The sequence below is a fragment of the Chiloscyllium plagiosum genome, unplaced genomic scaffold (genome assembly GCF_037043375.1).
Source record: "Chiloscyllium plagiosum isolate Xiang-an unplaced genomic scaffold, Cpla_swu_hap1 HiC_scaffold_18, whole genome shotgun sequence".
NCBI lineage: Eukaryota > Metazoa > Chordata > Chondrichthyes > Orectolobiformes > Hemiscylliidae > Chiloscyllium > Chiloscyllium plagiosum.
Genome location: NW_028270156.1, coordinates 39,885,991 through 39,900,230, shown reverse-complemented (window position 1 = coordinate 39,900,230; position 14,240 = coordinate 39,885,991). Strand labels below are relative to the sequence as shown.

At 38.6% G+C, this 14,240-nt stretch overlaps 2 protein-coding genes across 3 annotated transcripts in view; one reads left to right on the top strand and one right to left on the bottom strand.

Annotated features, from left to right (window-relative positions):
* The window catches only part of cyp2r1 (cytochrome P450, family 2, subfamily R, polypeptide 1), a 75,853-nt gene that overhangs the window by 12,777 nt on the left and 48,836 nt on the right, over positions 1-14,240 (bottom strand). The gene's annotated exons all lie outside the window — the stretch shown is intronic.
* pde3b (phosphodiesterase 3B) overlaps positions 1-14,240 on the top strand; it is a 253,356-nt gene that overhangs the window by 235,593 nt on the left and 3,523 nt on the right. Inside the window, exons 11-15 of one of the 2 annotated variants that reach the window (XM_087996527.1) lie at positions 3,663-3,776; positions 4,577-4,776; positions 11,636-11,839; positions 13,426-13,590; positions 13,912-14,167. In XM_087996527.1, the coding sequence (XP_087852653.1) occupies positions 3,663-3,776; positions 4,577-4,776; positions 11,636-11,839; positions 13,426-13,590; positions 13,912-14,167 (939 nt within the window). The remainder of the gene's footprint in view (positions 1-3,662; positions 3,777-4,576; positions 4,777-11,635; positions 11,840-13,425; positions 13,591-13,911; positions 14,168-14,240) is intronic. The other variant, XM_087996528.1, reaches the window with a different exon arrangement.

Below are 14,240 nucleotides of genomic sequence, written 5' to 3'. Positions count from 1 at the left end.
CCACTTCATAGCTAATAATTTCACTCATTTAAAGTAGCCTAGAAGCATTTTTATTTCACTGAAGATCTTAAAATGTGCTTTAATTTCCAGTCTTTCATGCTGGGGTGACTGCCACTTCGCATGATAATGCGTACTTGATTCCTTTGCGCACACAAAAATGTTTGAACCCTTTCAGATGTTTTTGTCTTCAGCCACTGCCTCATCTGTCCTTGGTTTCCTTTGAAATAGAAGGTAGTGAGTTGCTTGGTATTGCTGTGGCAGGAACCACGGATGGTAACAAGATGCACTTTTTGGTTACAGTTGAAAAGAACATTTTACTACTATTGGTTTATTTTCTTTATCCTTTTCCTAGCATTTTTCACTTCAGGTTCCCATCACATCCTATACCTATTTCACCTTTCCCCTTTTTCATCTCCTCCTTCCCCCTTCATCTGTGTTCATTTGCCTTATCCTTGACCATACACTCTTCCACCTTCATGCAGACCCATTCCCAGTAGTAAGAGGTCTTCTCAGCTTCAATGTACTTCCTTTTTCTCATCCTTTCACATTTGTTCATCTCTTTCTTCAAATAAAAATGTGATTAGAACGAGAAGATATCGTGGCTCACTTTGTCAAACTTAAGTAGATAGAATGTGTGTAAATTTGAATGAAATAAAATTTTAATTACTGTGATATTTTTGGACTTTAGAGTTTACACTTATAAAGTTGAAGATAAGAAAAAGCATTCACAGTTCTAGAAACTTGCCAAAGTTTACAAAACAGAAAACAAAAGCTGATGTAAATGGTACACAACCATTCTGTGATTTTTTTTTCTTGCTTTGATGTGACTTATGTTCTCTTTTCAAAATAAAAGCACTTGGTGCAAATTTTTCTTTCTGAAGGATCCTGCTCAAGTCTGTAAAACAACTGAACATGGACTGTTGAGACTTACAGGGAATACATTAGATTAGTACAATTGATTTAATGGTGCTGATATATCCTGGAAAGTTAGGTGCAATGTACATATTGAAACTAGTATTTTCATTCTGTTAGCAGAAAAACACACCTTTGGAAAAATAAAATGAGGTCCAAGACAAGCATTTAGGAGAGGCTGAGGTCTTCATGTAAGAACATTAATTAAGGAATTCAAATGCATAAAAGACAATTCAGTAGGCAAATGTAATCGTATAAATTTAATCACACAATTCTGAAAGATATAGCTTTGTTTTTAATTAGTACCTTAGTTTGGACACTTTAAGAATAGTTAGAAAATGTAACTGAGTAATAAGACTGGCTTGGATACATGACTGGACCATAATAACAGGAAGTCCAATTTCTCAGACATTGTGTGTGCAGACTCCAAGCTCTGTCGTCTTATGCTCAGTGTATACCACTTAGCATTGAGATGTTGTACTCTGCTACAATGCAAACCAGACTTTAAAAACATGAATAAAATCATGTCATTTCCTGTTTTTGTTTCTGATGCAAGAGCAAAATATTTAGATTTAGTTGCCCTATTTAGACAGAAAAATGTACTCTCGAGCCAACCTCAAAATTAACCTTAGTGAGTGATGAAATCCCCTAATGCCATACCTAAAATAGAGATATTCCTGTTTTACAACAGGAGAAGAAAATTTACCTTATAATCATCATCATTAAGTTGTCAGAAAATTTGATTTGCCAGTGCAGTCTACATACAATTACCAGTACAGGGTATATACTCCATACTTGTCACAAGTAAATATGCATATTTCGATACATGAATATAATTGTCCGTTACCTCCAAGTGAGTCGCGCAAATGCAGTTTTTACAGACTTTGTGCTGAACACTATTGCAATATTAAAATGTAATGTATTTCTCTTTCCACCTGTATTGAAATATTACAAACAAACCATCTGTGGTCAAGTAAATATCTGTGCTGCAGCAGTGCTTCTTAAATGTAGGATTTCTAGTTCCTCTTTCACGGCTTTTTTTGTGAAGTTTGGGAGGATATGCTTCACTTGCCTAGATAGCTAGAGTGAAGCAGAATGATGCCGACAGTGCAGGTTCAGGCTCTGCATTGGCACTTATAGGTCATGAAGGCTTGCCTGTTCACATTGCCTCATGTTTGTAGAGTGCTGCCCCTCAAACTATGTACAACCAATTGACTTCCTTCGATAGAGGGACCTGTTGCACCATGGCTATTTTTCAAATTACTTCATCTTTCACCAACAACTTCACAATGGACTGAGGGCTTTTACTTTATAAAAAGTTGCATAAAGCTATCCAAGTATATAAAAGATCTAAAAATATGACAAAGGGTCAGTTAGACTCGAAACATCAGCTCTTTTCTCTCCTTACAGATGCTGCCATATCTGCTGAGATTTTCCACCATTTTCTCTTTTTGGTTTAAGAATATGACTGTCTGTTTTGTCCAGAGCTTTTCCGTTGTTTGAAAATGTGAAAGTCTCATTAGGAACTTTTTTTTGCAAAGTTACATCTAAAGGCTTAATATCATTACCTTGAAACCCGCATGTTATTAGTTTGCCATCCATTCTTGGAGAAGGCATCTTTCTAAATATCAAGCTTAATCCTGGACAAAGTCCTTGATTAGGACACAGGCATTACAACAACATTATAACTGCTTCCTCGAATGAATTTGGTGGTGGCATGCCCATTGAGATTATCCTATGTAGAAGCCCAGGATGATTCAAGCTATTGTTGTCACCTTTGTCCATACTTGTTATTTCCAATTTTTGTACTAAAATCTAGAGAATCTTCAATTTTACCACACCTTACCAGTTCCATCATCCCATATCGTTTTTTCCATCCCATCTCTGTCTTGTTATGTGTATCCTATTTTGTCTACCTCTTCCATTAATTTCTTTCCAACTCTCCCAAATAGAGTCTCCAGACACGGTAACTTTGGATATCCCTTACCATTTTCTGCTTGTGTTCTCCACCGACCCTGTCGCTGCCATCAAATCTTGGCAGCAGCCTGTGCATCATCCAGTCCTTCATACATGTCATGTTTCTCCATTTGTGCAAGGTACCATCACCCAAATAAAATGGAACAATAAATGTGCCCCTTAAACTTGTCAAGTAATCTGGACAGACAAAACCTGCATTATTATTGATCAGCTGTGTTAATTGAACTGGAGTACATTTTACAGACATATTAATAAGACTTGCGCATGCCTGAGGTGAAGGGGCAATGGGGATAATTTGGAAAATCACATTGAAGGCAGAATTCAGCCTGCCCTTAATGATTGGATATTCTGCTGATATCCTCTACCATAGTTTCTACAAGAAGAATAAGGCTTGGGCAAACTATTACAAGAATAATCATACCTTTAGTTTGAAATAATTTCTCAGCTAGAGTTGTTTATGTCTAAAGCGAAGTCTTAGGGGAAGATTTTAGGGGAGGTGAAGCTGGAAATGTGTTGGTGGGGAGCAAAAAGTATTGGCAGCATGATGGATAGGACAGGGATTGAGGGTTAGTGGGGAAATAGAGAAAGTAGATGGCGACTGCCAAGATATATCATGATGTCCAATAACTGATGATCAGTTAAGTTTATCAACAAAGGAGACTTTTTCCCCAATCTTTTTATAAGGAAAAAATGCTCCTTTAAAGAGAAAGGAAATTGACGAATATGTTTTTGACTCCACTTATTGTCTTGTCATGTTTCACTATTTTGAATAGACCACAATCGTGTCCATGCCACTGATGTGCTTCATGCTGTTTGGTACTTAACTACTCGACCTATTCCAGGATTCCAGCAAATAAACAGTGATCACATCATGGGAAGTGATACAGGTACAAACTTGCACTGTTTCAGTAAAACTATTATCATTTATACGCTGAAATAAAAAAAGTTTGTACTTTTTGTTCTGTTATGCTAATATGCTTTTCATCTAATATATACAATGCTTTGCTGTTGTAATACTTTGCATGAAAGAAGAGTTGAAGAATACTTTTCAACATAGTGCTTTTGAACTTAAATATTGAGATTACCTAAGCATTTAAAAACATGACAGCAAATACATTTTTGAAACAGACAAATTTTGTCATATCCCATTTCTTTAATTGTGAAAATTCAGATTACTGTTTTAGCATGTATGTTTGATCTGTTGTATAATCAAAAGTATAGTTTGGAAACATTTTGTATATAGGATCATTTAACAAACTAATAAGGTAGCGTCCTGAGATCTATAGCCCCTGTTTGATGTGTGCTCTGCCTTTGAGAGGAATAAATGTTCATTAATAATTAGCAGGTTATGCTTCTTCCATTCTTCTGTGTGCTCTATTGCTTTCTGTTGAATATTCTTTTGAAATTTTTAGAAGACAGAAAAAGTGAAAACATGCCAGAAGACTTAGGAGCAAATGATATGTGGGACATCATTCAGTAATGTCATTTTCACTCTTCCCCACCCCTCCTCCCCCCATATTGTGATTCTTTGATGTTGGAGCCAGCTAATTTGAGAGTAGATGATCATTTTGTGGTTTACAAAGTGTACTAAATGTTAGTCTTTACAAGTCACAGCGGGAAAAAAAACCTGTAAACTTTCTAAGTAACTGGCATTAAAATAAATTTTTCAAAATTCAATGTTTCTTAGATTCTGATAGTGGAATATTACCAGGCCGGGTTGCCTACATGTGCTCCAGAAGTTGTGCCATTTCTGATGATAGCTATAACTGTCTTGCATCAAACATCCCAGCTCTGGAGTTAATGGCACTTTATGTTGCAGCTGCCATGCATGATTATGATCATCCTGGACGTACAAATGCATTTTTAGTAGCAACAAATGCACCTCAAGTAAGTAGGTTTAATTAAATATGGTTACATGATTAATTATTTAATTAAATATTGCAGTAATTATTATTTTAAAAACACACAAATGCTTAATTTTTTAACTTTGTGCATAACTTGGGTGCTGATAACAACTTAATCAGAGTCTTTAATCAAAGTTTTTGCTGCTGAACAATTAAATTCAAACTTAAATACTTCACACCTGTAGACCATGGAGCTCAGTTTTCGAGCAATAGGTTTGAGTTCTGCTTTGTTGAGGTTCAAGGCTTCAGTTGTTTATAGCAGGAAGAGCGGAATTTTTGACCCAGTTGTTCTAGAGTGATAGAGTCCTACAGTACAAGACCGGCCCTTTGGCTCAAACTGGTCCATGCTGACTAAAAATGTTTGTCTACGCTAACCCCATTTCCCTGCACTTGGCCCATATCGTTCTAATCCTTTTCTGTCTATGTATTTGTCCAAATGCCTTTTGAATGTTGTCAATGAACCCCCTCAGCCACTTGCACTGGCAGCTCATTCCATATGCGTACCACCCTCTGTATAAAAAATGTTGCCTCTCAGGTTCCCTTTTATTCTTTCCTCTTTAACCTTAAACTAATGCCCTCTAATCCTTGATTCTTCAATCCTAGGAAAAGTACTGAGTCCATTCACCCAGTTTTCTCAGCCAATTTCTCCACTCTCCTTCCTTACTGAAGGTATTGCTTCATTGCAGTTTCTCTGCACTGGTATTTTTCCCAGTGGATTGTAAGTCCTCAGTTTATTTCAGCTTCAATTATCTTTGCTGACAGCACATCCAAAGTTGGGATTAGGATATTTTGGAGCTGGTAATGCCAATGAGGTCGACATATTAAATAACCTCAGAGTAAAAGATCCCCTAGAAAACTGACCTTAACATGGTAGAACTTAATATTCAGTTTGATGGGAAGAAACTTGGGTCAGAAGCAATGGTGTAAAACCTAAGGATAATTATAAAGGATTGAGGGCAGAGTGAGCTGAAGTGGACTCAGAAAGGAGATTAGCAGCAAAGATGGTTGAGGAACAATGGCAGACATTTAAGAAAATAGTTCAGAACAAAGATTTGTCTCACTGAGGAAGAAAGCCAACCATGGTCAACCAGTGAAATTAGGAATAGCATCAAAACAAAAAAGAAACAGACAGTATGGCAAACATTAGTTACAGAGAAGCCATAGAATTGAGAGAGTTTTAAAAACCTACAAAAGATGGCCAAAAGAACAGAAAGGAAGAAAATAAATATTGAGGTTACATTTGCAAGTAATACAAGATGGGCAGCAAGAGCTTCTTTTAATATCTGAAAAGGAAGAGAGAGGCCAAAATGAACGTAGACCCTTTAGAGAATAAGGCTGAGCACATAATAATGGAGAACCAGGAAAGGGTGAGGAGTTGAATAAATACCTTGCATCAGCCTTTATGATAGAATATACAAATGGCATTCTGAAAAAAAGAGCTAAATGTGGAGGTACTGAGGAAATAAATACTGGAAGTATCATTAGAGAGAAAGTACAAGCGTAACTAATGGTTCTAAAAGTTGATAAGTTCTCTGTACCTGGTAGGGCACACCTCAGAATATTAAAATGATTACCTGTATAGATAATCATTTACTCCAGTGATGGAGAGGGATAAGTGTACACTGCAGGGAAGAGTTATAGCTGGGGGCAGGGAAATTATGATGCGGTGAGGCATGACTTAGGATGCGTGGCTTGGAAAAGTAGGCTTCAAGGCAAGGGCGTAATTGATATGTGGAGCTTGTTCAAGGAGCAACTATTGAGTGTCCTTGATAAGTATGTACCTGTCAGGCAGGGAGGAAAGGGTCGTGTGAGGGAGCCGTGGTTTAATAAGGAATTGGAATCCCTTGTTAAATGGAAGAGGGCGGCCTATGTAAAGATGAGGCGTAAAGGTTCAATTGGGGCGATTGAGAGTTATAAGGTAGCCAGGAAGGTCCTGAAGAGAGAGCTAAGAGCAGCAAGGAGGGGACATGAAAGGTCCTTAGTTGGTAGGATTAGGGAAAACCCTAAGGCTTTCTATAGGTATGTCAGGAATAAAAGAATGACTAGGGTAGGAATAGGTCCAGTCAAGGATAGTAGTGGGAAGTTGCGTGTGGAGGCTGAAGAGATTGGGGAGACACTGAATGAATACTTTTCGTCAGTATTCACTCAGGAACAGGACATTGTTGCCGATGTGAATACTGAGTCACAATTAAGTAGAATGAATGGCTTTGAGGTATGTAGGGAAGAGGTGTTGAAAATTCTGGAAAGGGTGAAAATAGATAAGTCCCCTGGGCCTGATGGCATTTATCCTAGGATTCTCTGGGAAGCAAGGGAGAAGATTGCAGAGCCATTGGCCTTGATTTTTATGTCCTCGTTGTCTACAGGAGTAGTGCCAGAAGACTGGAGGCTAGCAAATGTGGTTCCCTTGTTCAAGAAGGGGAGTAGGGATAACCCTAGTAACTATAGGCCGGTGAGTCTCACTTCTGTTGTGGGCAAAGTCTTAGAGAGAATTGTAAGGGATAGGATTTATGAACATCTGATTAGATTAGATTACATTACATTACAGTGTGGAAACAGGCCCTTCGGCCCAACAAGTCCACACTGACCCGCCAAAGCGCAACCCACCCATGCCCCTACATTTACCCCTTACCTAACACTACGGGCAATTTAGCATGGCCAATTCACCTGACCTGCACATCTTTGGACTGTGGGAGGAAACCGGAGCACCCGGAGGAAACCCACGCAGATACGGGGAGAACGTGCAAACTCCACACAGTCAGTCGCCTGAGGCAGGAATTGAACCCGGGTCTCAGGCGCTGTGAGGCAGCAGTGCTAACCACTGTGCCACCGTGCCGCCCACAAAATAGGAATAATCTGATCAAGGATAGTCAGCATGGTTTTGTGAAGGGCAGATCGTGTCTCACAAACCTTATTGAATTCTTTGAGAAGGTGACTAAGGAGGTGGACGAGGGGAAAGCGGTAGATGTGGTGTATATGGATTTTAGTAAGGCGTTTGATAAGGTTCCCCATGGTAGGCTACTTCAAAAAATACGGAGGTATGGCATTGAGGGTGAGTTGGAGGTTTGGATTAGGAATTGGCTGAGAAGACAGAGGGTAGTAGTTGATGGTAAAGGTTCATCTTGGAGTGCCGTTACTAGCGGTGTTCCGCAAGGACCATTGCTGTTTGTCATTTTTATAAATGACCTGGAGGAGGGGCTAGAAGGTTGGGTGAGCAAGTTTGCGGATGATACGAAAGTCGGAGGAGTTGTTGACAGTGAGGAAAGATGTGGCAGGTTACAGCGGGATATAGATAAGCTGCAGAACTGGGCAGAAAGGTGGCAAATGGAGTTCAATGTCGCTAAGTGTGAGATGATTCACTTTGGTAAGAGTAACAAAAAGATGGGGTACTGGGCTAATGGTCGGATACTTGGTAGTGTGGATGAGCAGAGGTTTCTTGGTGTCCATGTACACAGATCTTTGAAAGTTGTCATCCAGGTAAATAGTGCGGTGAAGAAGGCATATGGCGTACTGGCTTTTATTGGTAGAGGAATTGAGTTCCGGAGTCCTGAGATCATGTTGCAGTTGTATAAGACTCTGGTGCGGCCGCATCTGGAGTATTGTGTGCAGTTTTGGTCGCCATACTATAGGAAGGATGTGGAGGCACTGGAAGGATGTTGCCTGGTATGGTAGGAAGATCGTATGAGGAAAGGCTGAGGCACTTGGTGTTGTTTTCATTGGAGAAAAGAAGGTTTAGGGGTGACTTGATAGAGGTGTACAAGATGATCAGGGATTTAGATAGGGTTGACCGTGAGAACCTTTTTCCACGTATGGAGTCAGCTATTACGAGGGGGCATAGCTTTAAATTAAGGGGTGGTAGGTATAGGACAGATGTTAGGGGTAGGTTCTTTACTCAGCGAGTCGTGAGTTCATGGAATGCCCTGCCAGTAGCAGTGGTGGACTCTCCCTCTTTATGGGCATTTAAGTGGGCATTGGATAGGCTTATGGAGGATAGTGGGCTAGTGTAGGCTGGGTGGGCTTGGATCGGCACAACATCGAGGGCCAAAGGGCCTGTACTGCGCTGTATTCTTCTATGTTCTATGTTCTATAATGTGGATGTACTGGTAGTAATCTTCTGGGGATCCTTCAATTCTGGAAAAATGCTGGATGATTTGAAACTTCTAGTGTAAGTACCTTGTTCAGAAGTGAAGTAGACAAATAAACAGCTAAGCAATAGGACAGTTAGTTTAATATCTGTTATATGTATGTTAGAGACTGTCATATAATAGAGCATTTTGATATACACAATACAATCAAAGTCAACGTAACTTCATGAAAGGGAAATCATGGTTGACAGATTTTTTTTTTAGAATCATTTGAAGTGACAAGTCTGGATAGATAAACAAGAAGCAGTTTGGATTTCTATAATGGTACAACACATTATGCTGCTTAATGAGATAATAGCCCATGCTCTATTAATATGTATGTAGAGGATAAACTAATTAATCGAAGACAGGGTTGGGATAAGGTGACATTTTCAGGATTGCAGCCTGTAACTAATGGAAATCCACTGGGATCAGTGCTGGGGGTCACAATTAGTTACAATATATATCAATGATTTGTATGAGGAAAGTGAATGTACCTATTGTCAAGTTTTCAGATGACGCAAAAATATGTGGGATGAGAAGTAGTGAGGATGACACAGAATTTACAATTGAATATAGACAGGTTAAGTGAGTGGGAGATAAACTTGGCAAATGAAAATAGTGTGGGAAAGTGTACGGAATTATACTTTGGCAGGACAAATGGAGGAGCAGAATATTTAAATGAAGGAAGGGCTTCTAAAAGGTGCAGGACAGAGGGATTTGAACATCCTTGTGATAAATCACAAAATGGTAGCATCCAAGTTCACCGTTATTAAAGAAGGCAAATAGAATATAGAATAGCTTAGTGAACAACAATGATGACAGATTCAAGACTGACATTAAATGCCAAGCTAACGTGGAAGAGACCGGTTGCAGCGAAATATCTGCCATCTTTTATCTCCCAAGGGAGAATCCCCCACAACAATGGAGACCTCCCACAGTAATGAATCTTCAAGAAACACAACTAAGGAAATTAAAAGGTTGATTTTTATGAATAGTTAATGACTGAGGGCAGATGAAAGTCTGATCAATAGGTTGCAGTAAAATATCTACACACCTACAGGTAGATTGAGAATGAAGACTTGTTGACAGACATGTGACACATACAACTTTGTTCAAGCCACCACTAAAACCAGCAATAGCCAAAGCTTTGGGATGCTGTGAAGAACAGATTGCCTGCTTGAACTGGGATGACACCCTTTAAAGAAATCCAATAGTTTTGAGTCTTCCCATTCCGAGAAAACTACAGACCTTGGTGGAAGGAAGGCAGTTCAAGTCTACTACCCAACAAGCTACCCCGTTAATCCAAGCCTGAGGAGAGCACATTTTGGCTGGGGAGGGAATGCCAAAATCGCCAGCTTCTGTCTGAGTCTGTAAAGTCAAAGACTTCTGTGGGGATATGGGGTACTGCTGAATATAATTACGTTAAATGCATTACAGTAATGAAAAGAAAGCTTGGAGAGGGATTGTTGTACGTGACTCTGAAAGAGTTAATACATTTGGAATGTTGGAAGGACTACCTATTGTGATGAAGTCACGAGGACTGATGGAGAAATTAGGGATATTGAAGGAGTCAGACCCAAAGATCAAAACATCCTAACACTCTAGTAATGTATACATGACCTTGTACCCTGTAAATAGTTGGAGAGAAGCTATAAATTATACATCTTGTTTTATTATAACAGACTACTCTATTATAGTTAGGCCAGAAGGTGGCTATCCTCATCCACACTAAACTACCCATGGACAGGAAAAACCTTACTGGTTAGAAACAAAATTGCTTCAATGATAAGGGAGGATGTAATGAGGGCAAAGCATTCAGTGGTGATTGTTTGAGTGCAACTGAAGAACAGTATGGATCTAAAACTTTAATAGGTATTGTATATAGGGTCCTGGTAGCAGGTCCAAATTAGACAAGTGTGTAGCAAATCCAGGTAGTACTAATGGGAGATTTTAATTTAACGTTGATTGGGAGAGGCAAACAAGTACCTGTCAGAAAGGTAGTAGATTTCTGGAGTGTATCCAGCATAATTTCCTATAGCAATATGTCCTAGACGCAACAACGGGACAAACAATGTTGGATTTGGTAATGGGTAATGAACTGGATTTAATTAGTAATCTAATTGTGTATGAATATTTGTCAAATAGGAATGTGGAATAATCAGATCAGCCATGATCTTATTGAATGGTGGCGCAAGCTTGAGGGGCTGATTGGCCTAAGACTGATTCTAAGTTGTATGGTTATATCTCAAAAAAGTGTGCTCTTCAGCAGTTGTGCAATTAATTCCTTGCATCTCAGTCAATTCCAGAGGAAATGTATTTTTAACATTTTCTTACTGACATAATTTTTCTGTTAAGCTAGATTTCCAATTCTGAGCTACATCTGCTGACTCAATTTTACAATTGATAGGGATGTGTTTTTACCTGAAAATATAGTTAATTTTGACAAAGTTCTTCCCACATAATAAGCCTGCATTTTAGTTTGGTCTGTGTCCTAGTTATGCTGAATGCTATGTTCCATATTTGTAATGTGGATTTTTTATTCAGAGTAGTATAAATGCATTTTTAAAATATATATTATGTGTATTATGTATATTTTAAAGGGTATGATATTTGAAGACTCACTTTCTTTAAAAAAAATGTTTGTGGTTGTGGTAGTTTTGCTTTTGAATATTACATTTTTTCTCTAATTTTAAAATAATATTATTTCAATGTTTTTAGGCTGTCCTTTATAATGACAGATCCGTCTTAGAGAATCACCATTCTGCCGCTGCATGGAACTTGTTTATGTCCCGTTCAGAGTTCAACTTCTTGGCAAATCTGGATCATGTTGAGTTCAAACGTTTTCGTTTCTTGGTGATCGAAGCAATCCTTGCTACTGATTTGAAAAAGCATTTTGACTTCCTTGCTGAGTTTAATGCAAAGGTTTGTAAGGCAGGGCTTTGCTAATCAACGAAATAGCCATGTCATCTTTTATTTGACATATTTCATAATTGCAATCATAATTTCTTTAATTTTTGCAAGGCAGATCAAAACAAAGGAAAGTTTATTGATTATGCTAAAACAAATTATGTATATTGCCTCAAACATTTCAGTCCCCAGATCAGTAGAGGCTTGACATTAGACCGGGCATACGCATTAGAAATCCCTCCATCAGCATTGCTTGAGAAGTTCAACTTATGATGAGCAATTCTTCTGGTCCTTTGGATCATCTGCAATTGTTTCTGACTCTGATTTGGAGACTTCATATGGTTTCAATGGACATACCTGAATTGTTACTTAGGAAATGCTAGAAGTGATAAATCTAGTCGCACTGCTGGTTAACAACAGAACTGCCTCACTATCCACCTTTGACCAACTCTGATTGCACCCAAAACCCCCAAAAGTACACAACTAGCATTTTGACACTATCACTAATCTACAACAGGATCCAACCACATGACTTTCATGACTAAACCTGACAATGTTCCCAGCAGCTGAAAATGCGTTGCTGGAAAAGCGCAGCAGGTCAGGCAGCATCCAAGGAGCCGGAGAATTGACGTTTCGGGCATGAGCCCTTCTTCAGGAATATTCCCAGCACCCAATTACCCACTGATGCGTGCATCCTGTTACTGTACCCATTCACTTATTCATCCACTTACCCATATCCTCATATTCAGGCAGGACATTTAAACTTAGCATGTTGCAGTTATTGATGTAAACTGTTTTGACTTCCCTGACTCTGCTGCATTTCGATAGAACTTAAACAGTCGTTATTGGGATGGCTGTGTCAGAAAGATCCAGCACGAATTGCAGAGCAGCATCGACTTGGAGGAAAGTTTGAGTGAAACACAATTTTGAAAATTAATGCTGCTTCTTAGAAGAACTAGACCATGGAGTTTTGAACCTTGTTGGAAAGGTTGATATTTATGTATCTTTTGTGTTTTTGCCAATCCTGTTATGTTTTTCTTCCCTTCAATCATCAAGGTTGATGATTGTTGCTGGGCTTCATTGCAAGTCATCAGCTTTCTCTTATCTTGAGAAATCGCTGCTCTTTACATTTGAGCTGAGGGTGATGAAGTACGTTGCACAGTTTGCCTGTCGAAGCAAATGGCGCTGAGTAAATCTTATTCTTGTTCATTATCCACATCGCTGTTGTGATCAGATGAACTGGATAGTGATCATAAGTGGAACTACTAGTTGATATCCCCTCTCTAAGTGCTAAGACTGTAACTAAGAAGTTTTGTTAAGAAATCAGTTAATCCAGTACTGAACAGGAATTGAACCTGGGGACACCTAAATGCTTTGCACTCCTACTAGGTTTCATGTTACTTTGTAGGACATTGAGAGAGTGTTCAGTTAACTTATCTAATTAGCAACAAATGCATTAAGACAAAAACCTTCTTTTAAAAAACTCTTGTTCCAAAAAATGTTTTGCTATCTACTTAATTTCTGTTATATTTTACATTTGAAAGTGCAGTGATAAATTGTGGCTGTGGAAAATTATACTGACATTATTTGCTGTCTCAAAGCAGGTAAACGAAGTCAATAATCCAGGAATTGATTGGACCAATGAGAATGATCGTCTGTTAGTATGCCAGGTGTGCATAAAACTGGCCGATATCAATGGCCCCGCAAAGATGAGGGAGTTGCATCTGCAATGGACAGAAGGCATTGTCAATGAATTCTATGAACAGGTTTCAGTTGCTTTCTTTTCCTTCAAGAAAATGTATACTAGATGTTATGAAGCATTGGGCCTCTCTTCATAACTGATGATTTAACATTCTAAATGGATTATTGCATTTAATTTTTGCAATGCACTAATATTGACCATGTAGTTTCTCGTGTCTGCATCTTTATTGTATGGTACAAAAGCAATTAATAGAATGTAAATAGATTTGGAATAATCTTTTACAAATTACTACTGTCAGTATTAAGTTTATCATAAATTCTGCTGTAGAATGAAAGGGACTCAGTTTAATACTGGAAGATTTCTGATAATATTTTATATTATACAGGGAGATGAAGAAGCAAGTCTTGGGTTACCCATTAGTCCTTTCATGGATCGGTCTTCACCTCAGCTAGCAAAGCTGCAGGAATCTTTCATTACACACATTGTAGGTCCTCTGTGTAATTCCTATGCTGCTGCAGGATTACTACCAGGTCAGTGGGTGGATGATGATGATACTGATCCGGAATGTGGTGAGGATGATGAGGCAGAAGATTTAGAAACTGAAGATGAAATAGATGATGAGGACCTTGATCTTTCAACAAGTGAGTATTTTAACTTATAAATTCGCGACAATGGTGAACATACATGTTGCATTTATAGTGGACCATTAGCTTA